A 20,881-nucleotide genomic window follows, 5' to 3' on the forward strand; every position below is an offset into this window, starting at 1 on the left:
TCCTTCTTGTATACGCTGATCCTAGCCAACAAACTGCTGGACAACAATTACTTATTCAGGACACCTGAATGATAAGCAGTCAGGTATAGGGCAAAAAGTTTATAAATAGATCAAGCAAGACTCAGACAGTTGGTCTCATCAGGAAAAATCATCCAATATAAACACATCTGTCCCCCATCACACTCAAAAAGGACAAAGTCAGACATGCAACTGTATGAAATATCATTGGAGGGCTTCCCTGGTGGCGCAGTGGTTGAGAGTCCGCCTGCTGATGCGGGGGACCCGGGTTCGTGCCCCGGTGCGGGAGGATCCCACATGCCGCAGGAGCGGCTGGGCCCGTGCTCCACAGCGGGAGGGACCACAGCAGTGAAAGCCCCGCGTACCGCAAAAAAAAAAAAAAAAAAAAAAAAAAAGAAGGAAATATCATTGGATCATTTCTACTTCTATGGGTTTCCTAGAAAAACTGGCATGCAACATGTATAACAAATACTTAAAGGGATAATTTAATCTCAATGCTTGGTTTATCTTGTGCTTAGTTTAATATTTATTATTTAATTTAAAATTACTAAATATAAGTAAATATTAAATTTTATTTAGTGTAAATACTAAATAATAAATTAACACAACATATTGTATAGCACAGGGAAATATAGCCATTACTTTGTAATAACTTTAAAGGAGTGTAAGCTCTGAATATATATGTTGTACACCCGAAACTAATATTGTAAATCAACTATACCTCAATTTAAAAAAATAATTAACACGATCGTTTTTGAAAACCAGCAATATCAGGTTCAAAGTATCAAGAGCCAGCATAAAATGCAATGATGTGTTAAAGACAATTACTCAATGATTGAGTACTGCACAAATGCTTTTTAAAGCATATCAATACTCAAAATTTATTAAAAATAAAATTTACCTTTTAAAAACTGCTCCTCAGAAGTTTAATATATATCATTGTACCAATAGCATTAAAATCATTAAATATGATATGAAACATCAAAACAAACAAAAGCCCATGAGTCTGGAGTGATAGAAAAGTATTCATAGTGAGTAAGAGAGAGAGATTGAAGGGGAAAGAGAAAAGTCTCTTTTACAGAGGAACATTAGCTAACAGTGTAGAAAAAAATGAGAAAATATGAAAATCTCAATTTTGGAAACCCAATCAGAGAATGCTAAAACCATAGGTAAAAGGTGAATAGAGGGCAAGATATTTATTTGGTACAGAAGTATTTCCCAATGTATTACTTAATCGTTGCAAAGAAGAAACCATACCTTTACAAGGGAAAGGCTGTGTGGTAACCAAACTTAGCATGGTGATCAAACTCAGCAGCATCACTAATAGTGGGAACTTACATAATGTGATTCCTGATTTAAAGCACAGCATCATCTATAATTTAAATGTTAAAAATGTTTAACTGAATCTAGTTTACAGGAAATATGACCCCATGAGAAAGGAATCAGACAAATCCAGGATATGAGACAAGACAACTTGGTTACATCTGTAAAAAGTCAATGTCACCCCTAAACTGGCTTTTGTTTTTTCTATCTTTAGTCAGTCTAGACAGAGTTTTATCAACTTTATTGATGATTTATAAGAACCAGCATTTAATTTCACAGATTTTCTCTATTTTTGTTTTATACTGTTTTCAATTTCATTAATTTCTACTCTATTACTTGTTCCTTCTTGCTTTAGGTTGAATTTTCTCTTACATGTCTAGTTTCTTAAAGTAGAAGCTTAGATTGTTGGTTTGAGACTTATTTCCTTTCCTAATATAAGCATTCAATGCTATAGTATTTCCACTAAGCACTGCTTTAGGCAGATCTCACAAATTTTGATAATGTTGTGTCTTCATTTTCATTTAATTCAAAACACATTCTAATTTCCCTTGAGATGTTCTCTTTGACACAGGGGTAAAAATGTGTTGTTTAATTTCCAAATATTTTAGGGATTTCCCAGATATCTATTATTAATTTCTAACTGCTGTTAGAGTCAAAGAAGATACTTCTTATGATTTCAGTTACTTTAAATTTGTCAAAATTTATTTTATGGTCCAGAATATGTTCTATCTTTGTAAATGTTCCATGTGCCCTTAAAAATAACATGTATTCTGTTATTAGGTGAAGTGTTCCATAAATGCCAACCAGGCCAAGCTGGTTGGTCTTTGATATCCATTCCATAATGATTTTCCACCTACTTGTTTCACCAGTTACTGAGACTGGGGTATTAAGGACTCCAACTGTACCTGTGGATTTGTCCACGTCACTTTTCAGTTCTATCAGTTCAGCTTCATGCTCCCCTATCATTAGGAGCATACACGTATTAGGAGACATATATTCCTAAATACATAACAATCCTAAGATTGTTATGTCTTCTTATGGAACTGACCATATTACCAACATGTAATGTACCGCTTTAGTCCAAGAAGTCTGAAGTCTACTTTATCTGATATTAATACAGTCACTCCAGCTTTCTTTTGCTTAGTGTTTGCATGGTATTTCTTATTTATCTTTTTACATTTTTTTCTAGTTGTAATTTAGTATACTGAAGACCACCTTGATCCTTTTCACTGTAGGAGTGTCACCCTCATTAGCTATCATACTATCCACATTCCCAATATTCATATAATAGCCTACTTGGCCTCTGTCACTTCCAGCCCTTTTAAGTGAGACCATCTCAGATTCACTGAGATTCTGGGAACAACCTTATTCCTAAGTAGAAGGACATAAAAAAAAATAAATAAAATATAAAAATATGTCTGCTCTACTCTGGCACATTAACAGAGATGGCCTATCCTAACACCACATCTTCCCAAATTACGTAAATCACAGCTATGGATAATAGCCTCCATGTTCAACACTTGCCCAAGCTGCTCTCTCATTAGCCCACTAAACTCCTGATAATCCAAATTCTTGTCTCTTTTATGTCTTAAACTCCCTTGCCTTGGGCTACAGTTCCTATAGGGTATTCATCTGACAACCTACTGTAAGTCACTTCTGTAGTTGCCAACCTTGACCTGCTCTGCGCTACTCCACATTGCATTCTCCTTTTAGTATCAATGCAACCACAATGCTGATTAAGACATGCCCAACTCCAGCTCTGAGGGCTCTTCCAATCCTCTCAGCCTCTTCATACAAGCTAGCTCACTTGCTTCTGGTCCTACCCTGAACTCAACCAATGGGTTTCAGCACTGGGATGTTATATGTTCTCCCTTATTTCCACCTTCTACCACAATTACTCAAACTAAATGCGTCATTTCCTTGAGCCATATACCCTTCAGTTCTGTAGCCTTCTTCTTTAGACAATTAGGCAAAATTCAAATAACACTTTTAAATGAACAATTCAGTGGCATTTAGGATATTCAGAATGTTGTACAACCACAAATTTTTATCTAGCTCTAAAACACTTCCATCAGTCCACAGTAAAACCTCTTAAGCAGTTTCTCACCCTTTTCCCATTCAACCTTCTGGCAACCACCAACCTCTGTTCTGTTTCTATGGATTTATCTATTATGGATATTTCATACAAATGGAATCATACAATATGTGATCTTTTGTGTCTGGCTTCTTTCACCTAGCTTAATGTTTTGGAGATTCATCCATATTATTCATAGCATGCATCAGTACTTCATTCCTTCTTATGGCTGAATATTTCATTGTATGTATATACCACAATTTGCCTATCTATTCTTCTGTTGATGAACTTTTGGGCTATGTCCACTCTTTTGTGAATGATGTTGCCACGAACATGTGTACACATACTTGTCTGAACATCAGTTTTCCATTCTTTTGGGCATACATCTAGGAATTGAACTGTGGGTCATATGATAATCCTATGTTTAAACTTCTGAGGAACCACCAGAGTGTTTTCCACAGTAGCTGACCATTTTATACTTCTACCAGCAATATACAAGGGTTCCAATTTCTCCATCTCCTTGCCAACACTCCTTTTCGTTTTTACTTATTATAGATATCCTAGTGAGTGTGGAAACCTCATAGTGGTTTTGATCTGCATTTCCCTAAAGCCTAATGATGTTGAGCATCCTTTCATATGTTTGTTGACATTTGTATATTTCTTTGGAGAAAGGTCTATTCGAGTCTTCTGCTTACTTAAAAAAAGTTTTATTGAAGTACAATTGACATATAACATTATATTAGTTTTTAGGTATACAGAATCATGATTCAGTATTTGCATATATCGTGAAATGATCACCACAATGTCTAGTTAATATCCATCATCATAGGTAGTTACAATCTTTTTTCTCAAGATGAGAACTTGCAGTATCTACCCTTTAGCAACTTTCAAACAGGAAATACAGTTGCCTATTGTTAACTATAGTAACCATGCTGTACATTACATCCCCATGACTTATCTATAACTGGAAATTTCTACCTCTTGACCCCCTTAACCACAATTCACTCACCTTCCCATCTTTTGCAACCACCAATCTGTTCTCTGTATCTATGAGCTCGGTGGGGTTTGTTGTTTGTTTTTAGGTTCACATATAAGTGGGTCATGTGATATGTGCCTTCTCTATCTGACTTATTTCATTTTGCCCAGCATAATGCCCTCAAGGTCCACCCATGTTGTTGCAAATGGCAAGATTTCATTCTTTTTATTGGCTGAATAATATTCCAGCATGTGCACTATGTGTGTGTGTATTCATGTGTATCATTTTCTTCAACCATTCATCCACTGGTGGACACTTAGGCTGTTTCCATGTCTTGGTTATGGTAAGTAATACTGCAATTCTCTGTTCATTTTTAAATTGAGTTGTTTGCCTTTTTGTTGAAAGAGTTCTTTATATATTCTGGATGCTAAACACTTAAATATGTGAGTTTCAAATATTTTCAACTCTGCAGGTTGCCCTTTCATTTTCTGGATAATGTCCTTTGATGCCCAAAAGGTTTGATTTTGAAGTCCAATTTATCTGTTTCTCGGTTGTTGTTGCTGCTGCTCATCCTTTTGGTGTCAAAGAATCCATATCTAAGAATCCACTGCCAAAAATCTAAGCTCATGAAAATTTATCCTTACGTGTTTTAAAACCATAAAGATCACTGATCCATTTTGAGTAATTTTTTTATGTGGTGTGTGGTAGGAGTCAAAGCTCATTTTTTCACATGGTGATGTCCTGTTTTTCAAGAACCATTTGTTGAAGAGAATATTCTTCCTTATCAAATGGTCTTGGTACGCTTGCTGAAAATCAGGTGGCCATACATGTATGGGTTTATTTCTGAACTCTCAATTTCTATTTCATTGATCTATATGTCTATCCTGTTGCCAGTACCACACATAGAATTTGATTATTCTATCTTTGTAGTCAGTTTTCAAATTGGGAAATGTGAGTCCTCCAACTCTGTTCTTTTTCAAGATTGTTTTCACTATTTAGGGCTCCCTGTAATCCCATATGAATTTCAGGATCAGCTTTCCCATTTCTGTAAAAGACTGACAGGGTTGATAGAATTAAACCTATACATCATATTAGGTAGTGTTGACATCTTAACAATATGAAGTCTTCCAATACAAGAACATGAGATCTTTCCATTTACTTAAATTTCTTTATACCACCTCACACCTACTACTAGCTACTAGGATGGTTTTTAATAAAAACACAGTAAAGAAAAAAGAAAAGAAAAGAACAAGAGTTGTTGAGGATGTGGAGAAATTAATTGGAACCCTGTACACTGGTGGGAACGTAAAATGGTGCAGCAGCTGTGGAAAATAGTCTGCTGAGTCTCCAAAAAGTTAAACATGAAATTACCATTTGATCCAGCAACTCTGCTTCCAGGTATATACTCAAAAGAAGGGACTCAAACAGATATGTGTATGTTAATGATCACAGCAGTATTATTCATGACAGCCAAAAGGTAGAAACAACCAAAATGACCATAAACAGATGAGTGGATAAACAAAATATATACATACAATGGAATATTATTCAGCCACAATAAAAACTAAGGAAATTCTGATATTAATGCAATGCTACGACAAGGATGAGCCTTGAAAGCATTATGCTAAGCGAAATAAGTCAGACACAAAAGGACAAATATTGTATGATTATTATACGAGTTACCTGGAAGAGGAAAATTCATAGAGACATAAAGTAGAACGGAGGTTACCAGGGGCAAAAAGGTGGAGGGGGGGAAGGAGAGTTATTTTTTTTAATGGGTACAAAGCTTCTGTTTGAGATGATGACAAAGTTCTAGAAATATAGTGGTTATTGTTGCAAAATATTATAAATGTACTTAGTGTCACTGAACTGTGAACTTAAATGGTAAATTTTATGTTGTGTCTATTTTACCACAGTAAAGAAAAAAAATTGCCAAGAAGAAGAAAATTGAGTGAATGCGTTAAGTGAATGAAGCCAGACACAAAAGCCTCATACCTTACAATTCCATTTATATGAAATTCTAGAAAAGGCAAAACTACAGTGACAGAAAGCAGAGAGGCTGCTGGGATAGAGAGGTGAACTGCAAAGGGACATGAGAGAAATCATGGGGGGTGATGGAAATACCCTACATTTTGATTGTGATAGTGATGGTTATACAACTAATATCAAAACATATCAAACCATACATTTTAATTTTAATTTGATGAATTCTATTACATGTAATTTATACCTTAATAAAGTTCATTTAAAATATCAAAAAGAGGGGCTTTCCTGTGGCGCAGTGGTTGAGAGTCCGCCTGCTGATGCAGGGGACACGGGTTCGTGCCTGGTCCAGGAGGATCCCACATGCCGCGGAGCGCCATGGGCCCGTGCGCCATGGCCGCTGAGCCTGCGCATCCGGAGCCTGTGCTCCACAACAGGAGAGGCCGCAACAGTGAGACGCCCGTGTACCGCAAAAAAAAAAAAAACCAAAAAGAAAGACTTGAGGTGATCTAGCCTTATGTAATCATTTTAGAGAAAAAAAGAAACCCAATCCTTGAGTATCCAAGGTCACAATGTTAGCAAAACAGGATTAGAATTTAGTTCTGTATATGAAATCCAAAGCTATTTATAGCATATAAAATGACACTACTGGCAGTAGAGGGTGGTGGTGGTGGTTGATTATACTGGTAATTCAATACCTCCTGCTGGAATAGACTTGAAACCCTTAGAGAATTCTGAAGACTTCATGTTGTTATATTGGAAGGCTGTAATCAAGACAATTAGCAATAGATGGTAACTTTCTAGCAGTAGTATGCTCACTACTTTGCAAAGAAACTACTCCATTTGTCAAAATTCCGATTGGTAAGATTTTGTATCTTTGGATCTTAAATACATTCTGCCCTCTGAAGCAATATCAAAAGAGACTAACCACTTTTCCATAAGATCACTTCACCTCTCAAATACTTTAAAATGACCATAACTGTGATGTTCTTATAAAAATCTTCTTTAGTAGAGTCTAAAAATATCCAGGGATTCCACATCTTCCTATACTTGCCGTAACACAGTCTGTAAACATTTCATATGAGTTTGGGTATTCAAACCAGATACAACACTACAAATTTTCTACAAGCTACTTAGAACTGAACTGGATTATTATACTTCTAGAAGACTATACTTGGGATAAGGAACACAGAGAGTCTCATTATATTATTGGTAATTCCTGATCCGCTGTCAATTTCTCAATTTTGCTACATAAAGCATCACTAAGATATATCTTTAAGTTTTAAACTTAGAGGCAAGGCTATAGATTTACTTCTATGAAATAATCTTTTATTTAGTTTCTTATTCTGAATAGACTGTTTAAATATTTTAAAATCTTGACTCACCATTAACATATTACCTACATTCCTAGGGGCTTCCCTGGTGGCGGAGTGGTTAAGAATCCATCTGCCAATGCAGGGGACATGGGTTCGAGCCCTGGTCTGGGAAGATCCCACATGCCATGGAGCAACTAAGCCCATGAACCACAACTACTGAGCCTGTGCTCTACAGCCCGCGAGCCACAACTACTGAGCCCGCGTGTCACAACTACTGAAGCCCGCGTGCCTAGAGCCCGTGCTCCGCAACAAGACACTGCAATGAGAAGCCCGCACACCACAAGGAAGAGTAGCCCCTGCTCACCACAACTAGAGAAAGCCCACGTGCAGCAATGAAGACTCAATGCAGCCAAAAAAAATAAATAAACAAATTTATATATATAAAAAATATTACCTACATTCCTGAAATACTTCATGTAGGAGACAAAGACCTCTGACACCTCTTTACTTCAGCATGAACAGCCATTTTGATAGTCACCTATAAAGCCACTTAAGTTTACTATTTTCATCTGTATTTCTCTACCTTGTCAAGAATATCATGAGAGACACTACCAACAACTTGTAAAAAATTTTTGTTTGTTATAGAAACAAAGTTAGTTTGTTATGACTTATGCATAGTCAATTAGCTTTTAGCAAGTAAAAGTTATCTTTCTAATTGTTCACAAACCAGATGTTCCAGGAATTTTTAATGAAGCATCAGCAAGGTCACTGATCCTCTTCTGAGATATCTAACCACTATTACCTAACTGCAGTTGCCAACCTCAAAGCCTTTAGCATCTCTTATTTTCTAAAATCCTTTTTAAAAAATAATATTCCTGGGCTTCCCTGGTGGTGCAGTGGTTGAGAGTCCGCCTGCTGATGCAGGGGACACGGGTTCGTGCCCCGGTCCGGGAAGATCCCACATGCCGCGGAGCGGCTAGGCCCGTGAGCCACGGCCACTGAGCTTGCGCGTCCGGAGCCTGTGCTCAGCAACGGGAGAGGCCACAGCAGTGAGAGGCCCGCGTACCGCAAAAAAAAAAAAATAATAATAATATTTCTATGATCATCTTGCAAGTTACTTTAATATCTAATATCACTTTACTCTGAAACTAGAAATTTAACGAAGACTCTGTTACTTCACCTATTTTTGTGCATTACTGCTTTATATGTCTGCTTTACAGTTTATTTCAGTTTAGGAGAATGTCTGCTTAGTGAGAAAAAAAAATGGAAGCAAAATCGAAGTAGAGATTTGATTTCTACTTGTTGTATCATAGCCCCACAATATGGGTCTATCTTGTCCTTTGAATTAGAGTACAAAGATTCTTTTTGTTATACTTAACTATTTTCAAAAGCTTCAGTTCATTCTGGCTGTTTTTGCTTGCCCACTTAGCTTTTTCATTATAAACCAACATTTTTTATCTTTGATACACATCTATACACAGGTCTTACTATATGAAAAACTATGCAAAGAAACTAATAATTTATGACTCCAATGTATTAAAGACTGTAGCTTATACTAAATGTAAATATAATACTTATCTTTTCCAATAACAAAATCACATTACACTGATAACTCAGTTCAGCTTAATTCTCAACATGACCCTCTAATTCTGCTTTTCCTATTTTTATGCTTTGATATTACTGACATTTCATACAAAGGCAAAACGAAACCCATCTCTTTAGTACAGTCAGCCCTCCACAGCCACAGCTTCTGCATTTGCAGATTCCACCAACCATGGATTGAAAATATTCAGGAAAAAAAAATCCAGAAAGTTCCAAAAAGCAAAATTCGAATTTGCCATACACAGACAACTATTTACCTAGCATTTACACAGTATTAGATATTATAAGTAACCTATAGATGATTTAAAGTATATGGGAGGCAGCATGAAGCACTAATGTAGTAGAGACTACAGCAACAATGTGTGTGAATATGAATTTTTAAATATTTAACATACAATATAAATGTTTATAATGAAATATTCATATACCAATAGCAATTCCAAGATTTAAAGGGAAAAAATACACAATCTCAATTTGTTTCACATTGTGCTACTCTTGTATATATGTTCAAAGCTATACTTCAAGAATTTTCATTATAAAAACATATTTACTAAGTGCAAAAAATTTTAAAAAAAGTATATGGGAGGATATATGCAGATTAAATGCAAATACTATGCCATTTTACAAAAGGGACTTGAGTATACAAGAATTTTGGTATCCTCAGGGGTCCTGGAACCAGTCCGCCACAGATAACAAGGGATGAATGTATTCTCTTACCACTCTGCTATTCATTTTTTGTAACCATATTCAATTAACATTAATAGGAAAAATTTTATGTTGTTTTTTCAAATACCAATTTCTTTTTGCTTTTAGTTTTCTGCTTTTCATACTCAGATGATAATGTTTCTTAGTTTTTCTGAATAAAAATAACATCCAACCTTGAAGTCATTCTATTTGCCTTTCAGACCTATATAGAATTCTAGGTTTACCACAACTTTTTCCACCTGTTACAATCCAACTCCTACTTGAAAACAGAAAACTGAAACAAGAAATATCTTTTCAAAGATAAACAGCTGGCTTTCTTTTTAACTCTCATATTCTTTATTAATATCACACTTGTCTGAATTTGCCAATGGAAAATAATATCTAAGTTACAAAAGATACCTGAGGATAGCTGTACAATCAGAAGCTGTTTAGTACTCTTAGTTAACATAATATTTTAAAAGTCCATTTTTTTCATTTTCACAACTTCTCTCTTCTTGAAAAAAATGTAAGCATATAACTGAACCCATAATTTAATGTCTTGATGTAAGAAGACTATAGTATTTCACAAGATATAAATCACCATATTATCAAAGACTTAAATGAGATAGTTACATATTTTCTGCATGTTGGGTAGTATCTCGTGTACACAATTAACAAAAACTATCAGAAGATTTAATAATTACCCATGGAAAAATATCTTTTGTAAATAAACAGATTTCTAAAACTAAAAAGCAGGTCTGACATACATCACTTATTTGCTGTGACTTAAAATATAATGTAAGGAAAGAAAACATTACCTAATTCTAACAAAACTGTGTAGACAGAAAAAAAAAAAATGTTAGAACAAGGAGTCTTTAGGCCACAATGAGACCTGTAAATATTACAGAACTTAAAATTGATTAAGAATTCAATTAAAGTAGAAAACAAAATTGTTTAAAATAAGAGCACACAAGTTGTGCTTTAAAAAAAAAGTTTAAAGGAAGGGGATGAGAAAGGTGAGAAAAACCACTACCAGACTCCTTACCCATTGCTGTTGGTGCTGGAGCTTCCTGATGGTATTTTCAGCTTGCTCCAGTTTAGCACTGGCCTCATCACTCTGCTGTTTGATGTTGGCCAACTCCCGTTTTATGAGGTAGTTTTCCTCAGCCTCCTGGGCTCTTGTCACTTGTCCCTTAGGACATAATTTTTTTGTGTGTAAAGCAATTTAGGATAGATTCAAGAAAGACTGCCTTTGTGAGGTTTAGTTACTTACTTTGACATGTTAAAAAAAAAAAAAAAAAGATCACCTCAGAGAACAGAACAGCCTGAGTAATTATTAGCCAGCAGCTCATTATTGCTCCAGCAAATTTTGGGAAACCAAATGAAAAATTCATCTGATAATCTTAAGAACAATTCTTCTTTCAGTCAATAAAAATTCAATTCATGCAATATTATTGTACATGCAGGACTAATGTTTTCAATGAATAGTGGTTAATTTCGCAGAATCCACTGATTGCCATTTTGGAATAAACTTTAAAATAAGGTTAGCTCTAAAACGTGCAAAAGATGGGTTTATTTTAATAAAGGTAACACACTATTATCAAAAATTAAGTTTACACCCATAGATACCACCCCAAAAATTATTTCTAGATAAATGCATGTAAAATTGCATGCATTAAAATATGAATTTCTAGGTTTAGGACTTTCCTTAGATGTTAGAGGAAATGCTTAAAAAAAAAAACTATACCTGTATCAATCTATCTGCCAAGGAAGCACTTTCCTACAAAAGGAAAAATTCAGATAGAAATATAAGAGAAAGAAACAAAATAAAGGTGATAAAATTAGGAATAAGAAGGAACAACACATACCCAAATTCCACCTACGTTTCACTGTAATTAAGATGGACATTTAGATTTTAAAATTATTTTGTATTGCATGTGTTTCCATTCTTAAAAAAGAATATATCAAAATAAGGATAAACTGCAGAAAATCATGTGCTTCTAGAAGAGATCAAACACAAATTCCAAGAGGGTTTTCATTATTTGGGACAAGCTAATATCTTCTTTTTAAAGCATACTTTAAGTATTTTTAGCGTCAGCCATACTGTCAAATCATTTATATGAAAGGGAGAAGGAATTTGAGTAAGCAATATCACTTATGAAGTGTGACAGCAATTTGTGCAACAGCCACTTCCAAAGAAGCAAAGCAAGGAAAATATGACAAATGAAATTAATGAGCTCAACCATAATAAACTCTAGCAATAACTGAGTAAGTAAACATTTCAGTTACAGACTTTAATTGGTATCTAAGTATTTACAGAATTCTAAGTGCTAAAGAACACACCTAGGCCATCTAAGCCAGTAAAAAGGTACTTAATTTTCTAGAAGCAAAATCCAAACTTAACTCTTTCAGACAGCACCTTTATTATTCTTAAGGTTCAATGAAATAAAAATGCTTTCTCTGTGAAAATGTCTTACTCCAAAGATAAAAGACCACCTAGGAAGATGTACATTTTACTATAAACTGAGTGTATAGTGGAAAAAATATATATTGATAAAATCAAAATGACTTAAAAACAATTAAGCTCAACCTTTTTGCAGTCACCAAAAAAGCAGAATTATCTTCAAACTCTAATAAGATGAAAGAAATATATCCTTAATATAATGTACCTGCAATTATTATATAACAAAAATATACATGTAACAAAGATCCTGTCCTTCTGCCATGCTATTTAATATGAAACCATCAATACTTTCAAACAAAAGATAAACATGCAAATAATCTATATCTTCATTCATTTAATTCCTAAATATTGACCTGTAGACTTTCAGGGAAGATTTTAAGATACTTGGCAATATCATGAGGACTATTTTTTAAACTACTAACTTTCATTTTTGGTAAAAAGAAACAAAAAAAAAAACCCAAAACAGTTTGTGAATTCAGATGTTTCTCCTTTAATAAACCAAAACTCTTAGGCTATACTTCTATTACTTAATACATTCTTATAGCATCAGGAACAAGACTACAAAAGACACTGCATCAAAAGCACAATAAGAAAAATAATGCAAGATTGACACATTTACCCAGTTATTTTATACGAAAGAGAGGAAGAGGTAACAAGCAGTATCAAAACAATTCTAAGAACCAAAAGTTTAGTCACAATTCCTGTGTTGAAAATCAACAAACATCATGGTGAATTTTTATATAAGAAATCAGTCAGTCATTTTGACTAAACTTAAAGCAATCCTAGGCCTTAAAGAAATCACTGCCACATTTAATATATGGCTCGACAGGGCAACATTTGAAATTCATCTTTAAAATACTACACAGAATGGATTCTCAATTAGGTTACCCCTAAAGAACACACTTTTCAGAGATTATGTAACAAAAACAAATGACATCACTATGTTACTCTAATAATCTCAGTTTGAAACTGTAACCTTAAGAGTTCAAGGACTAGTAATGATCAATTTTTATTGACAAGTTATTTAGTTAAGTAGTAAGTTATGCAAGCTAAGCAGTCAATACCACAACTTCAGAGACATGTGCCAGATTTCTTGAGCCTTTATTTAAAATAGAAAAATTATTGTGCATTCAACTGAAGTTTACATAAGTAGCAATTTACTTACTTTTTCTAATGTTTCAATGTGCTGTTTTAATAGTCTGTTTTCTGTGCGTAACCTCTGCAGAAAAAGAAAACAAACAAAGGTTTGCTTGCAAACATTCCTGAGAAGGAAAAATGACAGTCGATAAAATGTACCACCTTTTATAAGTAGGAAAGAGTCCAAGAAATGGCTACATTATCATCTGTGAAATTCTTAAAGGCTCAGAGTAAGAAATGCATGGCAAAGGAAATGACCACATTCATCATTCCAGCTGTGACTGAATTTTAAATATAAGCTAGAATACATACAAAATAACCCCTTCCTCTTCTGTACCTAGCATAATGACTCATAATCAGTATTTTCTTTTTTTTTTCCTGGCTGCGCCTCATCACTTGCAGGATCTTAGTTCCCTGACCAGGGATTGAACCCAAGCCCTTGGCAGTGAAAGCGCAGAGTCCTAATCACTGGATCGCCAGGGAATTCCCAGTATTTTCTTATATGTCTTAATATCCCTATTAGATAGAAAAGATTCTAACTCATTTATCTCCTACAAAGATTACACAAATAATATTCAAATGTCTATCAAATAAACAAGAAATCTGAAAAATGCATGTTCATAGGATAAATATCAAATTGTCAGTTTAGAACTAGATAAGCCTCCATTTATGTGTTATATATGCCAAGTTGCAAAGTTCCATTCTGAAAATATGAAGAATGAGTTATTTTCAGTGAATGAATTATTTATCATGAGTTGTTTTCAATTTAAGAAAATTACTAGCATTTTCTTGTAGTTAAAAGAGTAAAACCAGATTAAAAAAAAAACACTTCACCTAATTGCTCAATGCCCAACTCCTAAAACCCTGTCAAATTACTGCTATTAAGTATTAAATTTAAAACACCCTACATTATAAACTGGTGCAGCCACTATGTAAAACAGTATGGCAGTTCTCAAAAAAACTAAAAATTGAGCTGCCATATGATCTAGCAATCCCACTCCTGGGCATATATCAAGACAAAACTATGATTTGAAAAGATACACACATGCCTTTGTTCATAGCAGCACTATTTACAATAGCCAAGACATGGAAACAACCTAGATGCCCACTGATAGATGAATGGATAAAGAAGATGTGATACACACACACACACACACACACACACACACACACACACAATGGAATACTACTCATTCATAAAAAGAGAATGAAATAATGCCATCTGCAGCAACACAGATGGACCTAGATATTATCATACTAAGCAAAGTAAGTCAGAAAGAGAAAGACAAATACCATGATATTACTTATATGTGGAATCTAAAATATGACACAAATGAACATATCTATGAAACAGAAACAGACTCACAGACATAGAGAACAGACTTGTAGTTGCCAAGGGGGAAAGTGGGGTTGGGGAAGGATGGATTGGCAGTTTGGGATTAGCAGATGCAAACTACTATATATAGGATGGATAAACAACAAGGTCCTACTGTATAGCACAGGGAACTACAGTTCTTTCCTGTGACAACATAATGGAAAATAATATGAAAAAAACAAAACACGCTACGTTAAAAAATCATCTCCTTTTTGTATAGTTCACCAATATAAGTTATCCCTTCATTTTGCCATCATAATTTCAAACTCCCTCTGACCTTTTTGTACCAATTTGCTCTAGAGTGCAATCCAGCCTTCTTCCAACCCTGCCTTCCTCTAAATTCCTGCTAAAAATGTCTTCCTCAGAAAATTCTTCTATTAATTCAACCTATTATTTTGCCAGTAAAGACTAAAATATAGTTTATATGACATATAAAATCTCAGAACAAAGCAAATAAAAGACTATGAATTATTGTTGTCTTATTAAGTGGACCACAAATTGGAACAAATAAATCTTACTTATTACAAAGACAGTTTGCAAATTAAATATTTTTGCTCTATTCACTAGAATATATTTGGATGAATTGAAATAGATATTACTTTATGTGTGATCTCAAGCTACAAAATAGTTTGAGAAAAAGAAAATATTTCTCATTTTTTTGCTACTCACATTATGTATAGCATAATGGTCTACACAAATAAGCAATTATTAAATGCTCTTAAAGTCTGGAAAGCCAAAGAAATAAATGTGATTCTCAAAATCTTCTCAACATACTTCATGAAAAAAAAAGTAGCGTTTTGTTTTTCTAAAAGACTTAGGAAGTTAAGTTCAACCAGACAATTGAGTGAATAAAGTTAATATTTCAATAGAAATAATGCTTAAAATTTAAAACTAAAAACATTCACTTGGATTTCCCTCCCCACCCCTTTAAATCTTCTGAAATTTTGCTATAAAAACCTGAATTCATTTTCCCCCCAAACACCTACACAAATGTCTTAATACCACTTTTTAAATAAATCAATTCCTCATTTGTGTGATACCCACTTCATTATGAGTTGAAAAATATAATAGACTTTACAGTTTTTTGTTTTTTTTTTAATCAGCCCCTCCCCTCCCTGCTTTTACAGTTATTAAAGACTGTTTCAGGGTTACCTTCACAGTATTTTGGTAATTAGAGCTTTGTAATCTCTTTTAACATCTGTTATAGGTAATTTTCCCCCTTCTTATATTGTGTTTTTTATCCTCCGCAAACCTTTGCTAGTAGACTAGTAGTTTAGAGACTGGGTTTTGAAATGAGGTAGGTTTAGGTTCAAATCCTCACTGTACAATTAACACCTGTGGATATCATTCAGTGCCCTGGAATCTCCATTTCCTCAACTAGAAAATTACACTAACAAAACCTACAATGATGCTGCAAGAATTCAACGAGATAGCACACTGCCTAATATATACCAAATACTTGGTTAATGATAAGCATTGCTATAATATTTTTAAAGTTAGGGCATGAATATAATTTTATTACTTTTGTCTATTTTTTAAAATAATTATTCTTTAGATTGTTTTTATACAACACGTAGTTGTTTTTGTCTCTCCCCTTTACTCATCCTTTAAAAGCACCCTTTGCAGTTTTTTTGGTTTTCGTTAGGTTTTACGTTATTTTTCATTTAGGCTATTCTTAAATATGCTTTTTTAAAAAAATTAGTTTAATTAACTAATTAAATTTTGGCTGAATTGGGTCTTCATTGCTGCGCGAGGGCTTTTCTCTCTAGTTGTGGTGAGTAGGGGCTACTCTTCACTGCGGTGCACGGGCTTCTCATTGGGGTGGCTTCTCTTGTTGTGGAGCAGGGGGTCTAGGCACGCAGGCTCAGTAGTTGTGGCTCGCAGGCTCTAGAACGCAGGCTCAGTAGTTGTGGCTCACAGGCTCTAGAGAGCAGGCTCAGTAGTTGTGGTGCGTGGGCTTCGTTGCTCTGTGGCATGTGGGATTTTCCTGGACCAGGGCTTGAACCCATGTCCCCTGCACTGGCAGGCAGATTCTTAACCACTGTGTCACCAGGTAAGTCCCAAATATGCTTTTATCTTTATTTCAAATTGAATTTCTTTTTTTCCAAGATACTTTTGAAATGTTTATTGCTGCTATATAGGAAAGTTAATGACTAAAATCTATCACTTGACTGATTTCTAATTTTTTTTTTTTTTTTGCGGTACACGGGCCTCTCACTGTTGTGGCCTTTCCCATTGCGGAGTACAGGCTCCGGATGCGCAGGCTCAGCGGCCACGGCTCACAGGCCTAGCCGCTCTGCTGCATGTGGGATCTTCCCGGATCGGGGCACGAACCCGTGTCCCCTGCATCGGCAGGCGGACTCTCAACCACTGCGCCACCAGGGATGCCCTCTCATTAATTTTTTTTTTTTTTTTTTTGCGGTACGCGGGCCTCTCACTGTTGTGGCCTCTCCCGCTGCAGAGCACAGGCTCCGGACGTGTAGGCTCAGCGGCCGTAGCTCACGGGCCCAGCCGCTCTGCGGCATGTGGGATCCCCCCAGACCGGGGCACGAACCCGTGTTCCCTGCATTGGCAGGTGGACTCTCAACCACTAAGCCACCAGGGAAGCCCCCTCGCATTAATTTTTGAGTATCCTTACTTTTAATCACATTTCCTAGAATTAATTAAAAAGGTGTTTTCTAAACTTTAAAGTGAAAACCACAAAGAGAAAGAGCAACAGATACATACACTTAAAAAGAGAGACTTTTTTGACCTACCAAATTAGAAAAGAAAATGAGACTAAGGGTGAGAACAAGAATGAAATATCTAATGTACGCAAGGTATTAGTGAAATGGAAACGCTGCCAAGAACATATCCTGGAAATATTCTTTAGGAAATTTACTTAGTGCATATTGAATGTCATAAAAATACTAATATCCTATAATTCAGTAATTCTACTTTTTACAACTGACTACAGAAATAGAAGGTACCACAAAACTTTATATACAAAGATGTTAACATAAGCATTATTTTTTAATGATGAAAAACGAAAAACCACCTAAATATGCCAAAATAGGGGAATCTGTTTCAAACAAACCACTCTATTCTTTCCAGCTTACTCATTTCATGAAGAAACCCAAACTCAATAATCCTCCTTCTTGTTGAGAAAATCCATGGATCCTACCAACTTTTCACTGTCCCTCACTGCCTGATATCTTCTCTTCCCAAACAAAGTTTAATTTCCAATCATTGCAGACTTTCCCTTGCTTTTATCCCCCTTTCCCTTCTCTTCTTTAGTAGTGAGCATACTTGCCTGGGAAACCACTAGTCTGGGTCAACACACTGACAACTCTTGAGTCTGCACCTCAGCCAGTAAATATGACCAAAGAAAAATAAAACGGTAAAGTTTATTTCAATTAACAATCACTAAATTCAGTTGGACTCTTAATGCATCCTAGAGTAATGTGTTTCCTTAGTCCATTCCTTCTCCCACCTTCTTAGATCACTATTTCATACTTTCTCCTCTGTCTTCAAACCAGCAACCCTCCACCCTACTGTCACTCTCAGATGATAATCTTGTTTCTGATTTCAGTGAAAAAATTGAAGCAATCACAACAGAACTTCACAACATCCCACAACCAACATCTTACCTACAGTTTTGCCCATATATTTTACATTCTCTCTTGTTCTTTTTTAAAAATATATTTATTTTTGGCTGCATTGGGTCTTCGTTGCTGCACGCGGGCTCTCTCTAGTTGCAGTGTGCTCATAAGATGTGGTTGTTTTGGTATTGATTCTTTTTTTGAGCTGGGGATACTCTTCGTTGCGGTGCACAGGCTTCTCATTGCGGAGGCTTGTCTTGTTGTGGAGCATGGGCTCTAGGTGCGTGGGCTTCAGTAGTTGGGGCACGCAGGTTTCAGTAGTTGTGGCTCACTGGCTCTAGAGAGCAGGCTCAGTAGTTGTGGTGCACGGGCTTAGCTGCTCCATGGCATATGGGATCTTCCCAGACCAGGGCTCGAACCCGTGGCCCCTGCATTGGCAGGCGGATTCTTAACCACTGTGCCACCAGGGAAATCCCCTTTCTTTAGCATTTGACACAGTAAATGGCTCTCTTTCTGAAACACTCTTTTCTCTTGGCTTCTAGGACATTGTATTTCCCTGGTGTTCTACTTTGCTGATTGGCTCTTGGTCTTCCTAACTTTTAAATGTTGGCTTACTCTCGGGCTTAATTCTTGTACTCTTCTGTTTTATCTACATGCATTCTCCAGGTAATCTTATCTACTCTCATGGCTTTTAATATGATCATGTCAATAACTGTCAAATTTTTATGTCCAGCTTGTCCTCTCTTAACTCCAACTTTAAATAAGTCCCCTACATACGAACCTTCAAGTTGTGAACTTTCAAAGATTTGAACGTGTGTTCTTAAAACTGCAGTTTGCCCTCCGTCTCTTATTGCTGACAATCCTTCAGCTCTACCATCTTCCACCTCCTCTCCCTCCTCCAGTCAGTAATTCTTCTTGCCTGTTCACTCAAAGCCAGCCCCTGTATGCCAGCTGTGGTACTGTACTACTGGACTTTTCAGGGTACTGTACTATAAGATTAAAAATGTTTATTTTTTTGCTTGTTTCTTTATGTATCATTTGTGTGAAAAGCATTATAAACCTTTTACAGTACAGTACTATATAGCTGTGTTAGCTGGGTACCTAGGCTAACTCTGTTGGACTTTACAAACAAACTGAACTTACAAATGCACTCTCTGAACAGAACTCGTTCATACACAGGGGACTTACTGTATTTCGAGGAGCTACTTTAACAGCTCCTGGGCATCTCATACTTAATATAACCAAAACTGGGGCTCTTGGTATTCCTCCTGTAGACTTTCCCATTGCAGGTACTGGGAACTGCATTCTTCTAACTGCTCAGGCCAAAGTCCTTGATTTCTGTCCCTCTGACACCTCCACAATCAGCTATACCTTTAAAACCTATTCAGAATCTAATAATTTCTTAACACTTCAGTCCAAGCCACCACCACCCCTTGCCTGCATTACTTCACCAGCTTTCTACTTAATATCCCTGCTTCTGCTCTTACCCCCTGCAATATACTCTCAACACAGCAGCCAGAACATGCACTGAAAACTTAAGTCAGATCTTGTCCTTCTGTACTGAAAACCCCAGTGGCTCACCAGAGTTAAAGTCTTCACATGTTCAGCAACTCCCTACATTATCTGCAATGTGCAACACCTTACCTCCTTTCACTTCCCTCATCTTCATGTTGTCCCATCACTACTCCTCATCAGCATGCTCCTGACCAGACCCTGCTCTCCTTATATATCTATCTCCCTCACTTCCTTCAGGTCTTTATTCAAAGGTAACCTGGTCAACTTCTCTAAACTTTTAATCCGAACACTATCATTTTATTTTCCCGTCCCTATTTTTTTCCTCTGTTTAACACTTATCACCATCTAAAACACTGTACATTTTACTTATTGTCTGATTTCCATACTAGAGTATATAGTACCACAAGGGCAGGAATTGGTCTGTTTCATAAACACATATCAAGTGCCTAGAACAGTGTTTGGGCATGTAGCAGGCACTGTAAATATCTGTTAAATGAACGACTTCTTAAATAAATTAAGCTATTATATCCCCATTGGATTTTATTAAGTAGCTATTCATTTTTTAATGAAAAGTTTGTAATGCCACAAAAAATGGGCATCCAAATCCTTCCTACATCACAATACATTAAAGTCTCTCTTGCAAAGTGGTAGTGTGTATACACTGAAGAACATGTATGGGTCTAAGACTAACCCAAATCAGAGTTCAAACTCTTGACTTCTACCACTTTCTGTCAGTATGACCACTAGCTTATTATTTGAGCTTTCTGAACCTTAGTTTCTTCATAGAACGATAAACAACCCTTTCATAAGGTTACTGGAAGAATAAAAGGAGA

The 20,881-nt window shown here is 35.7% G+C and overlaps 1 protein-coding gene across 2 annotated transcripts in view; it reads right to left on the reverse strand.

Annotated features, from left to right (window-relative positions):
- EVI5 (ecotropic viral integration site 5) overlaps positions 1-20,881 on the reverse strand; it is a 204,697-nt gene that overhangs the window by 83,791 nt on the left and 100,025 nt on the right. Inside the window, exons 11-13 of one of the 2 annotated variants that reach the window (XM_065877096.1) lie at positions 13,606-13,659; positions 11,724-11,756; positions 11,022-11,168 (exon numbers count right to left, since the gene is read on the reverse strand). In XM_065877096.1, the coding sequence (XP_065733168.1) occupies positions 11,022-11,168; positions 11,724-11,756; positions 13,606-13,659 (234 nt within the window). The remainder of the gene's footprint in view (positions 1-11,021; positions 11,169-11,723; positions 11,757-13,605; positions 13,660-20,881) is intronic. The other variant, XM_065877097.1, reaches the window with a different exon arrangement.

The sequence above is a fragment of the Phocoena phocoena genome, chromosome 1 (assembly GCF_963924675.1).
Source record: "Phocoena phocoena chromosome 1, mPhoPho1.1, whole genome shotgun sequence".
NCBI lineage: Eukaryota > Metazoa > Chordata > Mammalia > Artiodactyla > Phocoenidae > Phocoena > Phocoena phocoena.